Source organism: Apteryx rowi, unplaced genomic scaffold (genome assembly GCF_003343035.1).
Source record: "Apteryx rowi isolate R43461 unplaced genomic scaffold, aptRow1 scaffold_84, whole genome shotgun sequence".
Taxonomy (NCBI): Eukaryota; Metazoa; Chordata; class Aves; order Apterygiformes; family Apterygidae; genus Apteryx; species Apteryx rowi.
The window spans coordinates 2,522,730-2,538,703 of record NW_020451138.1 but is presented as its reverse complement, the minus strand read 5'-3'; the positions used below and the strand labels follow the sequence as shown (position 1 = coordinate 2,538,703).

The 15,974-nt window shown below is 39.6% G+C and overlaps 1 protein-coding gene across 1 annotated transcript in view; it reads right to left on the bottom strand.

The window, feature by feature from the left end:
- KCNQ5 (potassium voltage-gated channel subfamily Q member 5) overlaps nucleotides 1-15,974 on the bottom strand; it is a 90,665-nt gene that overhangs the window by 21,931 nt on the left and 52,760 nt on the right. Inside the window, exons 8-9 of the mRNA XM_026090009.1 lie at nucleotides 14,352-14,378; nucleotides 5,131-5,351 (exon numbers count right to left, since the gene is read on the bottom strand). Coding sequence (XP_025945794.1) covers nucleotides 5,131-5,351; nucleotides 14,352-14,378 — 248 coding nt within the window. The remainder of the gene's footprint in view (nucleotides 1-5,130; nucleotides 5,352-14,351; nucleotides 14,379-15,974) is intronic.

Sequence of the window (15,974 nt, the reverse complement as noted above, 5' to 3'; positions counted from 1 at the left end):
ATTAGCTTCGGAGAGCTACAGAACAGTCTGGCACTTTACAAAGCCGGGCAGGATTTCACCAACAACATTTCATAAAAATGAGAGCATTGCTAAAATATCTCAGATTTGGTGCAAGTGGGTTACATGGTGGTTGGAAAGTTTTATGAGTATCCTTTCAGAATGACTTCGTAACTCGCGTTCTCTACTCAGTACTGATGAGGTTACCTGAAAACTCATGCAAACAATACCTCTCTGTGGCTCTCTGCTCTTCTCCCTCACTGAGAAGCTGAGAAGCTCAGCTCACTTGTGACCCCTGAGTAAGCGCTCAGTTAAGAGAACAAAGTCACACCAGGACAGACCATAAAGACAGAGACTAAATTACAGACTCATGTGGCCAGGTCCTCGGTTGGAATAAACTGAAATAACTCCTCAAAACCAATGGACTGTACTATTTACACAAAATGAAAAAATGACTTGGAGCTTTGATCAGAATGTTAGATTATTTTTATAAGATCTTACTAATTAATTACAGTGACAACTGTAATAAATGAGAGCTCTACAATCAAGTTAAACAATCACAAGAACATAAATCTCCTGTCTAGCACAAATTGATATATTGCTAATAAAAAGTCTTTTTATCCCATCACATATGATGTTGTACAAATTGAGCAGCTTGATTTTGACATCATGCAGCTTCATTTTGAATCGGCAAATTTAAGCTAACCAAGATATAAAAGCAAYCAAACTAAGGACTTTTGCCACATCAAGTGAACCTTATACGAGGTCAAGATGTTTGTGCTACTGAAAGGAAAACCTGCCATTTTTGCAATACATAAATAACATGGTAGTAACTGAGGACATGGGGGCTGAAATGCACAACTACATTCTTTCCATGGTTTTTATAATATACTCTACCCTGAGGATTTTATGCAAGTACTCTGTAGGGAATGAAAGGCTAGAGTTCATGTGAGCATACAACGTTCAGAGATGGTGCAGAAATCAAATATTTCCTTAGAGAGTTCTTTTTAATTAATCAAATGAAATATGTTTGTAATATCTCCTGTGCTGAACACTTCTGACGTTTTATTCAAAAAGCCACACAATGGCTCTAGGCTGCAATAAATGCATAATAACTAATGCAAAAAAAGCTTGGAGGTAGAGGATGGTAGAATACAAGTGTAATAGGGCACTTTTGTCCCTTAGTGAGAACTGCATGTACAATATACTATCTATTCTTTATTTTAACTGTGGCAGTACAAGACTGGAACAGGATTTAAGCAGAAAAAGCTGTATTCCCTAGAAAAAGAAGCAAGCAGAAAAAAAGAAGCCCTGGACTGTAGGTGTCCGCAAATGAAAGATTTTGAGAGATGAGTCTCTGCAGTCAGATTTACACTAGAAAATACAAGAAGGCACAGGCACAGTGCCTTAGGCAACAGCGTGAGATCACCTGTACTGTTTAACTGTCTGCACAGCCTCCAGCACAGGTTTGTCTTGGGCCAACTCTCCCTCTCCCGGACAGTCCCGGCCACAGTTGACGGGATGTGCCGGGGACCATTCCCCACAGGGAATGCACAATCCTATTAACAACACAGTTCCTTATCTCTTCATCATTCAGTAAAACATTTGTAAATGATTCTTGTATCCTTCTGAGTGTGCACATTGTAACACCTAACAATTTACCATTCCTAATGCCTTCACAGATCTAGTGGTGAAGAATTCCATTTTATCTGTTTAGTACTGATAATTCCCTTTAAAATTTATAACAGGGATTGGAAATTCAGCATCCTGGTAGCATTGCCACTAATTTTTTCAGGTCTCATCTTCAACAAGAGTTCTGGCCGTTGTAAGCCACATTTGAGCTGAGAGTGGACATATATTTAAAATCAGATTGTGTAAGTCTTAGTTTCTATTTAGCTCCCCTACACTGTTTCTAAAGCTCTAGAGAGTGTCTGCAGCCGTGCCATCAAAGCTCTCTGCAGCCATCAAAGCTTTCTCAGGTTTGGATTCAATTTGCAAATGCATATATGTAGCTGAAATAATTGCTGCAGTTGCCAGGACCATTTTGGCAATAACAATAAATGGTTTATAGGCAGTTTCAGAGCACTGTCGCTTCCCATAAATAAAGACATTTATGCAACAGTTTCAGTCATGCTGCTCTAAGATAGCTATGCCAATATCCTTTTGGGAGATACCTGTGTGTTTTAATCACTGCCAAGGTGCCTCCTTCAATGATCTTAATCTGCAGCAGGGGAGTGTTAGTAAGCTTTTCTTAATGTCTAGCCTAAAAGTAAGACTTTTCCATCATGTTAGCCTATTAGCTGCCTTCCATAAGCTCCTGTCTGGATTAGAAATCTTCCTTTACATGACAAACTCTAACTGCTAACATTGAGGTTTTCTAGCAGTCTCTTTCTGATTGTTTTGGACCAGATTCCAATCATGTCCTATATCAGAACTTAGTCAAGGCTGCAAAATTGCTTCATTGACTCATCTGCTGTAGATCATTCTCACAGACTTCAATAATTTCGCTTTCTTTCTGAACCCTCTGCTCATAAYGTACATTTGTTCCTTTGTTTTATTTTATACAGAGTGCTGTGCACCTCACCTAAATAGCAAGGTAGTTCCTCCTCTACCTGAGCTAACTGAAAATCATTCAGAACCCCAAATTTCACACAGTTAACCAAAACCAAAGCAAATATCTGTCTTCTCTTTTGGAAAGTGAAGTTCATGGAGAAAGGCTATTATTTTTTCATGAGATAACTAACATAATCTTTTGGCACTTCAGATTCTTTCCTTCCAATGCATGAAGTGAAACACTCTGTGCTTCTTTGAATAATTCAGAGCATTTCCAGAGTTTTACTCTGATGGGACATCTGATGGCGTTGTTCTTAACGTCCATATTTCACTATCTTGCTTCTCCCCAGCCCCACGTGCTAGGCAGGGCATCTGGCACAGCTCTAAGTTCTGCCCAGTCAGCCTTACCCAACATAAGCCTCGGGTCAGAAGGGTCCATTGTAAGTATCATTTTTTCTCCCCTCAAACACACTACAAAGAGATAAGAATCACCAGAAGAAGGAGCGGTTCAAGAGTATTGTTTTGAGTCCAGACCTTCATCTAGAAAAGAGTGGCTTCTAGTTCGGCTGGAATGTCGGCATGCTAAAATAATTAATCCTTCAGCCTGAGAATACCTCAAGGATGGAAACTAGAGGACCTGACAACTGAGAGATATGAATAAAGTGCTGAAAATGCTGTATTTTCACCCAGTGAAAAATGTGAGATGTTCTAAACTAAATATGTAGTCTCCAGATCCTTTCCATTAAGCTGTCAATTGCAGAAAGCATAAAAACTGTGAAACTGGTAACAAACATGGAGAAAAAAGAATGTATCAAGGTTGATAGTGCCTGTCTTTCGCTGCAAATGTATTGCATGAAGTAGCAGGGAGTTGCCTCTCAGCAGTGAGCATACTGGACATCCATTTGATGATACCAGTCCTAGAAGTAGCTGGACTGGGTCCCAGAGTGGAAACTTGGCATTCACCTACATGCTGAGGACAATGGAAGCTGTTCCTCCTGCCACTGATGAGAAATTGGTCGTATCTGTTGGCCCTTTTTCATAAGGGTGGACTCATAGCTGGAAACTGCTGACATGGAAACAGCTTGCACTCGCTCTGAGGAGCTGGAAGATCTTTAAGGGTTTATGAACAGGAATGAACTTGTTACTGTTATTATTATCTTTTATCTACAGAAATACCCAAGATGCCATTTATGCCACCTTTTCCATCAAGCAGAGACAATAACAGGGAACATGATCTTCTCATGCAGATGGTTCCTATAAATGACAATATGTACAACACGAAATCCAGGCCAACACTTACAAAATGCTTCTATGACAAATGGGCTGATGAAAAAGTAAATGTGCTCCTGAGTGAGGTATAGGCTGAGAGACTGGAACACATGTGAACTGCTGAGGCACTGGCAGTGTGCTCAACAAACTGCTCTGCTGTTAGTTCACTTCCAGAGGCTGTGCAAGTTACAGGGGTTTAACCTATGAAGTCATTTCTGGCTTGTCTTTTGGGGAGATATGCATACTATCTAACTGATTACACAGGAAGCCTTCATTTAGACAGCGTTACTTCAACTACACTCTCGTACCTACCGCGTCTCTGACTTCCCATTTCTGGGCAAAAGGCCTTGTCCTGACCCTACATTGGTGTGAGGCAGGCACCACATACCCTGTACGCTGCAGTTTCCCTGGAAGACAAGCCAGGCCATTTGCCCCTGAAAGGAGCAAGGGATGGTGAGCCACCTGGATAACCAGGACCTCAAGAGATGGATGGCATGGTACATCCCAGTGGCTTGCTGTAACACAGACAAACTTGGGATTTGCAAGGCTATCCCAAGGGTGGGCTAGCCTGGAACGCTGACCTTAGCAAACGCGGGTGGTTTGTCTTGTTAGCCCTCCAGGAAATGTTTATTTACCCAGGCTTTTCCTGAAGAGAGGTGTTGTGTAAGATTTTCTTAGATGAGGGATGGGGTATTTCAGTTCTACAGGTATTTTGCCAACCTACACATCTGTGATAATATGTGCTGTAAAAAGGAAGCAGATACCTAAATTACACTCTTGTCTGAATATTTTTACCAACAATTGTTAGAAGTAACATGCATGACTGCTATCATAAAAAGGGTTTAAAGTTCCACTTCTTACTTTGATCAGCTGATTCACTTTGTACCTTTCACACACTGTCAGTGTCACTCCCTCCTTCCATAGACAGTTCCCCCTATTTTTTGTTGGTGGGTCCCATAGGAAAGAATAAAACATTCCTAAGTGGAGAAAAATGTGGCTATAGAAATCCAAATGCCTGGGGAAGTCTGGGGCAGAAGTAACACCCCAAACAACATGCTCTTTTCCACTCAGTCACTCCCTACTCACCACTGGCTGGCTACCATGCAACATTTCATATAAAAAAACCCACCTCAGCATCCTGTTTGAAGCTTTCTAATATCTTTTCCTTCTCTGACACTCTAGTCCCTCAATGTGAGTATTGTGCTGTTTTCCAGATGTGTACCAAATGGGTCGCATTCAAAGCCCTGGTGTTTGAGAGCATGAGCAGCCTGGGAAGTGTGCAGTGGAAAATAAAGCATTAAAAATTCCTACCATCAACCACTGGTTTTGGCTGGGAGCTCTTCAGCCGCAGTGATGGCCTGAAACGGGTCCGATCATTGAAGCTCCAGCTCTTCTGAACCTTGGTCGGGCTCCCTTCTGTAGCAATGTCGGTGCTCGGYGACCGGCGATCCCCAACTGAAGACTGCCTATTCTTAATACTTTGACCTCGTGGGCTGGCCATCCGGACCCGCTCTTTGAAACTTAACTTTTGACTGAGAAGAAGAGAAATATATTTTATTTCATAGTTCCTGCACTCTGTTTTCTTCTATCATATGCAAATAATTTCTAAAAATTCTAAGCAGTATGAATCAGTTTCTTACAAGCTTTTATTTTCATAGAATCTATTTCATCTGGGAATGAAACTGATTTGAAATAATTGTTCTTTGATAGAGGCATTATCAATGACTGTCTATCTTAGTGGACACCAAGTTAAGCATGAGGCAGCAATGTGCCCTTGTGGCCAAGAAGGCCAATGGTGTCCTGGGGTGCATCAGGAAGAGTGTTGCCAGCAGGTCAAGGGAGGTGATTCTCCCCCTCTACTCAGCCCTGGTGAGGCCACATCTGGAGTACTGCRTCCAGTTCTGGGCTCCCCAGTACAAGAGGGATGTGGCACTACTGGAGCAAGTCCAGCGAAGGGCCACAAAGATGATTAGGGGACTGGAGCATCTCTCTTATGAGGAAAGACTGAGAGAGCTGGGCCTGTTTAGCTTGGAGAAGAGAAGGCTGAGAGGAGATCTTATCAATGTGTACAAGTATCTGAAGGGAGGGTGCCAAGAGGATGGGRCCAGACTCTYTTCAGTGGTGCCCAGTGACAGGACGTGAGGCAACGGGCACAAACTGAAACACAGACGCTTCCATCTGAACATGAGGAAAAACTTTTTCACTGTGAGGGTGACAGAGCACTGGAACAGGTTGCCCAGAGAGGTTGTGGAGTCTCCTTCTCTGGAGATATTCAAAACGCGCCTGGATGCAATCCTGTGCAATGTGCTCTAGGTGACCCTGCTTGAACAGGGTGGTTGGACTAGATGATCTCCAGAGGTCCCTTCCAACCTCAGCGATTCTGTGATTCTGTGATTCTGTGATCTTACAGGACAAAATAACCTTGTAATGGAAATTAAAATTAACAAATAGAAACAAAATTAAGCCATTTATTACAGATTAATCTCTAAAATGTTCTTTTTATTCGTTGAATTTTTATCAGGTTTATTTCCATGTTAGTTGGCCCAGCTCAGTGCATTTCTGACCATCTCTACAGATAAACAAAAAAAAATGTATTTATTATTACTGCATGCCATGTAGGTTTTTTTTTTTTTTTTAAAGCAGGCAAGAATATTGCTGTTAGTTTACTCGTGCTTTTACATGATGTGGCACTTTCCAACACTTCATATGCATTGTTAGTGAACACTCATATTCCGAATCCCTTGTTACAGCACTTATTTGGACAAGACAAAAACAGGAGTAACAAAATATCCAAGAGACGATCGTGATCAGTGTGATGACTGATTAAAAAAGTAATGTTGCACTGTGTGCTCAATAAAGTCATTATCTGAGATTAAGCTAGGAGCTTATCACTTGCAGCAGGCACTACTTTAAGGCAGTTACAACAGCCCAGCCAAGCTAATGATTGTAATTGCTTGATCAAAGGTGGCCTCTATACTTAAAGTTGGCCAACAGTAAGCTGATTTTTTCCTTCCTGTGCTTATGACCTTCCCCTACCAGTCAGCTGAATGTGGCATGTGTAGTTTCTGCTTCTCAGTGCTTAAATTACCTTTGTTCACATCTGAAAATATACGATGGACCCGTTGTGGTCACCCCAACTATCTGCATATATTTTTCATTATCTAGCCCTTTTGCTTTTGTCTGGCTCTTCTTGAAGCAGAAGGCACAAAGGGAAAACAAAAATTAGCTCTGATACTTGGTTTGGAAGCAAACACGTTTTATTTACAAGGTTAAGTTCAATCACATGTACAAGGGAAGGGTCTTCTTGATCAAAGGTTAACCCTACTCTTGCAAGGGAAGAGACGGAGTAGGCAATGCACTAGTCTTACTGCACTGGAGTAGGATTTGGGGGATTCTTTTAGAACACCTATGGCAAAGACAGTCTACCTGTAAATTATAATTGTACCTTAAGTTAAGACACTTTCTAGTTCCCTCACAGTCTTTGCATTTAATTTTGGCAGGTCACTAAGAGATGTTTTCCACAGAAATGAATTCTGCAGCTAATTAACTAATGCTAAAATGTATTATTTAGTTCTTAGATGTTTAACCAACTGCACTACGAAAATACAGTGGTAATATGTAATTATATGAAATGGAATGTAATTATAAACTTCTGTGGTTGTGAAATGTTGAGATAATCAGATATCTTTTCCATGCATAGCAGAGCAGAGCATTTCAATCTGAATACGGACATCACTGAGACTAGAAAGGATGCAGTTTGTTGTAGGCAAAGCACATGCAGAGACGCTTATAATAAGATAAGTTTCAAGAATGCTATAAAATAAGCACAACAACAGAAGGATTATTAGATAAAAGTGTTTCTATATGGCATGTTGAATCACCTGAAAGAATACCTTTAGTATAATTTCTCAGTCTAACCCCCTTCCTCCCTTGTCCAAAGTAAGCAATTGCTGAAACAAACACATGATGGTGCTGGAAATGTCATCTCTTTCCATTGCAAATTGTTACCCACACCTGCAGGACTAAATCCTGTTGTGTATTCAATGCAAAAGACCCTCAGAACCTATTATTTGAAAGAAAAGCAAGTTCTAAAATTTAATTTTCAATGAAAATTACATTTTATGACTTAATTACACTTCAGTTCAGAAATCTTTTGAATTGTATGATTTCATGAAAATATAATCAGGGAAACATTTATTAGCTACATTGTTGCATACTATACAGCATGAGCAAGACAATCAAAATGCACTTCTTATAGGTATTATCTCTATGCATGTGTCCCACATGCTGTATTTACTTGTCTTAGGGCTCAAATTTCAGGAACAGCAAATCAAGCATGAAATCAAATTATTATTTTCTTGACAAATCTTAAAAGTAAAAAATTTTCTGGACAGCTCTCTTCCTCTTGCACTAATTAGAATGAAAGGAAAATTGATAAACTAGCCATAATTAAGATCAGTATGGGTCATAATTTTTCTTTTATTATCCCAGTAACTCCAAACTAAAAATGAAAACAGAAAAATGAAAAAAGCACACATGTTCTTATGTCAATTAATTTGTACTGATGTAAACAATGTCTGCCTTTAAATGATTTGGGCACATGGTTATAGGATCATTTCATTTATAAAAACTGAGTGATACACAATGGCTACTTAGCCTGAATATCTTTAGTTCTCCAAATCAAAGCAATGAGGCAATGGTGAAAGGAACAGTAGACACTTCATCTGTACTAGAGACATTTGCAAAAGTGCAACACTGAGAATGAAAATAATAATTGAAAATGCTGACCTCACACCTGAAACCTCCTGCTTTGTAGTAATGGCAATGTAATGGCATGCTAAGGACCCATGCTGAGAGYGCTGAACCACAAACAGCCATGGAGCAGCTGGAGAATGGGTGTTTTAGAAACTGTTTTGGCTCTTGAGTTTCTCCAAAGACACCAGCTGTAGCAGTTTCTTGCTCTTGGGCCCCTGTTCCTATTCTGAGACTGGCGGGAAATGCTCTGAAGACTGTTTCCGAAGTCACTGGGTCCCACTCAACTCCCCAGGCACAGGCATAACCTGCACTGCTTGCAGCAGTGGGGAATTCATGCCCAGGAGAAATAAATCACTGTCCTTGGAAGCACACTGTCACAAGACTCTCCTATACATGGCAGATAACAAATCATGGAGGAATCACTGAATCTAAGCATTTTTTGGGCATCCTGGCCCGGCTTTCTCTTGCAGTGAAAGATGCCGTGTTGCAATAGAGGTGGAGATTGTAGACCACTTCTATGCCATTTCAAACATCTTTGGGCCTTTTTTTCACTTGAACTAGTGGCCACTGAAGCTTTTGGGGCCCTTTACTCTGAATTTAGTGTTGGTTGGTTTAGCACCTTTCAGTGTCCCACTAAAAATCCTTCACCTCCTGCAGAACTTAGCCAATTACATTTTTTCTCTTCCCCTTTTCTCCTCTCTTTTTACAAAGTATTCAAAGGAAATGCCTTGAGTTAACAGCCTGTTAATCCCATGGGAAATTCACAAATTCCTGAAAATCCCAAAACTTAACTTGAATATTGGTCCAGAAGGCAGAAACACAGAATCTGGAAAATGGATGTCTAAATGCTTTCTGAAACACAGGGATTCCTGAATCAAACCTAAATGACAAGGATTTGAGAGAACCACAACTGTCACCAGTCCTCTATATATAATTTTAGATTTGTGTCTGTCTATCATTTGTTATATCTTATATGATTGGCAGTTTTTTCCAGCTAGTTTATATACACAGTAACTTTCTATTGCAATCTTCCTTGGCAATGGCAATCTCTTTGGACCAATTGTTAATCTTCTCTGGAAGGCTGCAGGTTTTGATATATATTCATATAGATAATGCTGGAGCTTTGAAGCATGTTTTAGTGGAGAACAGTTACAGCTGGAACCTCTGGGAAGAATGCAAATGATTTCTCTCTGAACCTTTTGTCTTCTGAAAGATTAGCTGTAGGATCCGACCACTCATTCTTCCTGATCAGTACATGCACGAACCATTCACTTCCCTCTGACAGCGAAGGACTTTATAGCTCTTTTTTTCTTTTCTAAATTTTGTTTTTCCATCATTGATTTATGAAAGAATAGGTGTTTACCGACACTAGAGGTCACTGTAGCTTCACTGCAGGGGCAAAGAACACTATTCTGCAACGGATCAAATGACTAGACTTGATAAGATTTTATTTTAATTGATAAGTGCTGACGAACTTTTGTTTTTCTTGCCTGTACTTATAGCTCTGTCTATCTTCCATGGACCATCTTACTATAATTTTTGGTTAGCTGAACATCTCTTTGGCTCCCTGTTCCACTCTCCTATTTCCCCTCCTACCTTCCATTACATTTGTGGTCAAGTTCATCCTCTGCCATGCTTCAGCCTCAGACCCTGCAGCACCTTCCCACCACTTGCAATTTATGATCTGTTTTTCAGCCTTTCAATATCAGCAATCAAACATAAATATCAATTTTCAGCAAATAATTTTCAATCAACGTGAATGTTGATTCTTACCAAGCCAACAGATGACTTTACTGMAATTAAGCTAAATTGAACAAATGCAAGTGCAATGGATAGGACAGTAAAGTCTAACATCTGAAGTTCAAATGTTTAAGTGTTCTCCACCAGTCTCATGCTAGAAGCATGAACCCAAGAAATATGGTGTTATATCTCATACCTTCAATGAGTAATAACAAGAATTTCAAGACATAGTCTTAATTTTCAAATAGAAAAAAATGAATTTCAGTTTTTTGTGTATTTTTTCTTTTTCAAAACAGTTTCTGATGAATAGAAACTATTTTTTTCATTTTTATCATCAGTTTGTGCTTTTATTGATTTTTAATTTTTTTTTTTAATGTGGAAAAATTGTAATAAGCTTTAGTTATAAATCAAGGGATTCCTCCCTTAAGATCCCTTAAGATCTCCTTAAGATCTAGGAATTACCATTTTTGGTAAGAGACAGTTTCAACAGAATTCAACTGAAGCAGATGGTTGTTTTCACACGCATTTCTCTACCTTATAGATATAGGATGCAGGCACAGCTTCTAAAAGCTGTGTCCAAGGGGATTCTTCTCAATAACAACTATATGTTTTAACAGTTGATATTGCCTAGCATGTTATATCTTAATATTCCCTGCTGATTATTAGTTATGTGACAGAGAACTCAACTGCTTTGGCTATAAAAATCCTCTTGGACTTGGGGAAATGTCGTTACCCAAACATTCAACAACTGTCGTAGGTCTCGGCAGGATAATACATTCCAAAAGTCTAAGTCCCGGGCAGAGGAGGGAAACTGGGCTGAGCAAACCATGGCGTGCTGCACACTGCAACTGTCTGACCAGATGAACTTCAAAGAACGGGTATTATTGCCACTGTATTAATGTCATTGCAGGCAACAAGCAAGGAGGGGAATTACAAGCACTTAAAAAAATCAAGAGATGTCCTTTGGAGAAGTAAGGAACTTTAAAGCACTGAGAAGGGGAAGTCAATGAATCATGCACCTGATGTTAGCTGGCATTCTCAAACATAGTGTGAATAGGCAGGATGCTGAGTACCTATGTTTCCGAGGGGTGTACATCCTGAAGAGCTTCTGTTTATTACTACAAAGCTTACTAGGAGTGAGGGGAAATAGAGGACCATGTTACTAAGCATTCTGCTATGAGGTAGGGGTTAGGTTTTCCAAATCAAGTTAGATTCTTGATCGCTGGCTGTTTCTTTTTCACATGGTGCATGCAAAGATAACAATTTACATTAAATCTACTCTTAGAAACAGATATGATATAGAAGCATATGGAGAGAATTCCAGAGTATAATGTATTTGTGTGTCTCAGAGCAGGGAAAGATGATACACTTTTTTCCCCAAGCTCCTATGCTAGCAAAACTCAATCATATTGCACCAGAGAAAGTTGCCTGAGTAGGGAATCCTTATTCAGGCACATTATTTAAAATGGTAAAAGAAGCCTACACTATATGGATGAAATTCATTCTTTGCAGAGAACCAATGTGTGGCCTACACACAACTTAAAACTGTTTATGCTCTCAGTATGTTGTAAGATTCATCAGTCTTGAGCTCATTCCCTGCACAGGAAGAACTTCAGCCACAATGTATAATTGAGCAGAAATAAATATTACTTGCACTCAGTGTTGCAGAACTCTAACACTGGTTTATAGAACCATCCCAGCTGCAGCATGGAAAACACCAAAAAGATGCCTACCATTACTTTGATAAATGATTAACTAGAACACATGTGATATTTTGAGAAACAGAAAATATAATGTGTTTATTAAAATGAGCATGAAGCTACAGCCTCATCAGCACAGCTCTTTCTCAAATACCCAGCAACATTTAGTTACCTAATGAAAGGCTGTAGGTCTCTATAGATGATGAAATACAAAAATTAGTGTTTGTAAACACAAAATTCATTTTAATAGGCAATAAAAACTATCTTTTACCTAAAGCAAGAAATGTTTTTCTCCACTGTTATTAAAATGGAGTAAAGAGCAAAGAGCATATTCAGAAAGCACTCCAATGCACTGCTAGTATAAACACATCTCAATTTAAAGAGTGAAACAAGAGGCAGCTTACTTAGTTCACATAGCATCCCATGCAAGTCACTCAGCATTGCAGTAAGAAACAAGTTAAATAGTCGAGGACAGTTACCTCTAAGTACATTGCAGCAGTTTGCATTTACACTTTTACCACAAAAGACCACATACATCACATGTATTTTAAATGATGCAAACATATAGCAATATATCAGCAYAAGAACTATAAACAGCCATTGACAAAAACACACCTTTTTAAAAAGCACTGAGTGGTCTGTAGGTTGTTTACTGTAGACCAAGATCTCAGAAAAAGGTTAAAATTGTGGATTTTCTTGAAAAATGTACAGTTGTATTTCTCTTGCAAAAGCATAGGTTCATCTTGACTTTATAAATTCAGTTTTTAATATGCTATTTGGTAGAAATCGCTGGAAAAAATCTTTAATATTGTGTTAACAAGTTCATTTTTATACCTATCCTAATACACAGCAGTAAAAGCACATAATAGGTAAGATTTTCTGAAGAGACAACTGTCTTCCATTCAGTGAAAATAAAGTGAAAAAAACTTGCTAAATCGTTGACTTCTTTTAAAAACACAATAGTTATCACTAACAGAGAGCCTGAAATGTAATTTTGATAGTTGGGTGTTTCTTGCATCTAGCTTCTACTTCTTATAAGTAAATTTGTCTCTGTAAGTGCTCACAGGCAAAGCTGGGAATAAACTGTCCTTTCACAAGCACTGTTTTGGAGACAGTAATGTATGGAGATGCACAACCGCTTACTGCCAACTTCAGTCTCTCCTTTAAAAAAGCTGAAGGTAACTTTGAATGTTATTGTTGGAGGCATAGGGAATATGGCTGGTGAATACAAAAAGGTTCGATCAAGCCGTAATAATTTTATGAGGTGGGTACTCACTAGCAAGCTTATGGAGGCGACGTATATGAGAAATCACAGGATGACAATGACTGCTCGTTGCGAAAGACAGAGCAGGTGAGCTGCTGCCCGGAGCAAAGCCAGCAACCTCGAGAGGCTGCTGCGCTAGCAACAGCCGCAGGCACGCCAAGAAAAAGGGTAATAGCAGACGAGAGAGCAGCGATTTGAAAAGTGAGGCGGGACACGGCGAATTTAATATAAATATGTTCACTGCCTGTTTTGTGGACTTTGGTGTCAGACTCCTCGCAGATGACGCCATAACTAAAAGCAGTGCATGAGCCGCAGTACAACTCAGGGGCAGCTGCATTTCAGGGGCTGACGCTTCACTGACAATTTTTCTTGGGTTTTTGATTTTTGTCCCTTACAGGTATTCACTGTTCTCTGATCACGATCATCCTGGAGCACAGACTCCTGCCTACTCCCCCTCCGGTTTTGGAGGCAGTGTAATTTCTCTTGCAGCCAGACCGTCCTTTCCTGTCCTTAAGGATCGGTCCTTCGAGCTACTAGTAAGGAAGGGAACAGCACCGCCACTTAGTGCCCGTAAGACCATGCATCTCCAGAACTATATTTACCCAGCAAGCCACACTCTGGGACATGGCAGCCCAGTGGCGCTCTCAAGACCCTGTTGATGGGCTGGTTTGCAAACCCAGATTAAACAACATGCCTGTAGCCTCCCCTGCAATGGCTGGGAACTGCAGGCATCCACTTTACGGCAGCACCCAGCGCCCTCGTCCTTCCCCAGAGCTGGAGTCTGCGCAGACTGCATCGCTCCTTATCTGCCACTGCTGCACCTGAGATCTCCCCCACAACGCTAAAACACATGGCTAAAAAAATAAAAAAACACCTAGTTTTCCCATACAAAAACTGAGACAAAGAAGCAAATCTCAGCAACGCTATCCTATCAATGTAAGCTAAATACAAATGGGATCTGTCATTATTATCAGTAAAGCGTTACAATTTATTGAGCCTATTGTACAGAACCATTTAAAACCCTTTAAGAAGGAAAGATTTAAAAGATATAAGAAATAAAAGAAACTACAAACCTGCTAGAAGCTTCCCCTTGTTCTTTTCTTCAGGTCAGGGAGTGGGAGGGAAAAACATATTTGTTATGCAGATAGTAATCACATTACTTAGTTACAGATGATGTTAGATATATACTAAACTGGAAGTGGATATGTTAAAGTCATGTACAATACACACATTACAGGGCAACCACAAAAACATTCAAGCAAGATTCATAACTACAATGCTTTTGAAAAATAAACTTTTCAGTTGTTTTAACACATGCATAACATGCTTAGTACATACCACTGCAGACTGAGTTGGCAAAGCACTTAGGCAAAATGCATTGCTGACACATATATAACAGAAAGCTGTAGACTCTTATTAGATAAAGTTATTTCTAGTAAATAAAAAGGTTTAATTTTAGGGTATCATAGCAATATGCTTATTTGAAATAACAGTTAGATGCACTTTTTGAGGGACAGTCATGTTTTAGATTTTTAGGTGGGATACAGCTTCATTATTTACGTAATTTCATATCCATTTATTTATACAAATGTTGCCTTCAACCTGTTTGTATATGGCAAAAGAATTGCACACTTATTAAAATCAATACTCCATGTAACTTTTAATCTAAAAGCTCCTTTTAGTTTGAAGCATTTTGGAATTATACTTATGGTAATGGATTACTTATGGCTCTGTTCTTGTCAACTCTTTGAAATTCAAAGATTTGCTTTGGGTACCCAGCCAAACCTTTTTTTGGCTGAGTTTTTGGCACACAATTACCTTTTTACTGTCATGTGGATGTTCATCACCCAGTTTTGAGAGAAACCACTAATTCTCTTGCACTGTCTGCAATAACAACAGTTAGGATGCTTATCACAGCTTTCCTATAAGGCTCTCCTTGCATTCCTTTTTGATCTTTATCTAATATTGTTTATTCCCTGATTTGTGCCCTGTATTGGATCAATCAATTTACTACCTTCTGGTAAATCTTCTTCTGAACTAATGAAGTGTCTTGGACTGCCAATGCTCTGTGAATCCTCACCCAAACTACAAATTAAAAAAAATACATCAATGTATTTTTTTGTTTGTCAATCTGTGGCATTAGGTCTTTTTGGTTATCTTCCACTGGCTGTGTGTATAATGGAGGTGTCCTTTCCCCTAAGGAAATACCGAATGCCATAGGGTTTTCTCCTCCTTGGAAAGGTAGAGCTGCTGCTCTGGCCTTACACATAGGTACAGGCTGGGCAAAGAATATAAAAATACCAATGAACTTAAGGAATGAGCTCTGTATTAATCTTGTCATTTCCCCCTTAGAGACAATTTGGAATGGGGCTAAAAAATATATTGATTTGAATTGATAAAAGGAAAAATCCCATTCAAATGTCTATTTGCTCAAAAGATTGTGGATCTTTAACACAAAAGTGACTGGACAAAGAGATGTGTGTGCCATGGGGCAAATGATTAGGGACTAAGCCTCCAAGTAAGTCCATTTTTAGTCACTCAGGACACTTCTAGAGTGGGAGGAAAGTGCACTTTTCATTGCCCTCCCCCCAGCCCAGGTCCCCCATCAAGCACATGCAGCAGAAGAGCAGCCGGCGTTTTTTGTCCCATGGAAACCAGGGCTTGGGGGAGAGGCGAAAGGGGGACACACAGGGGTG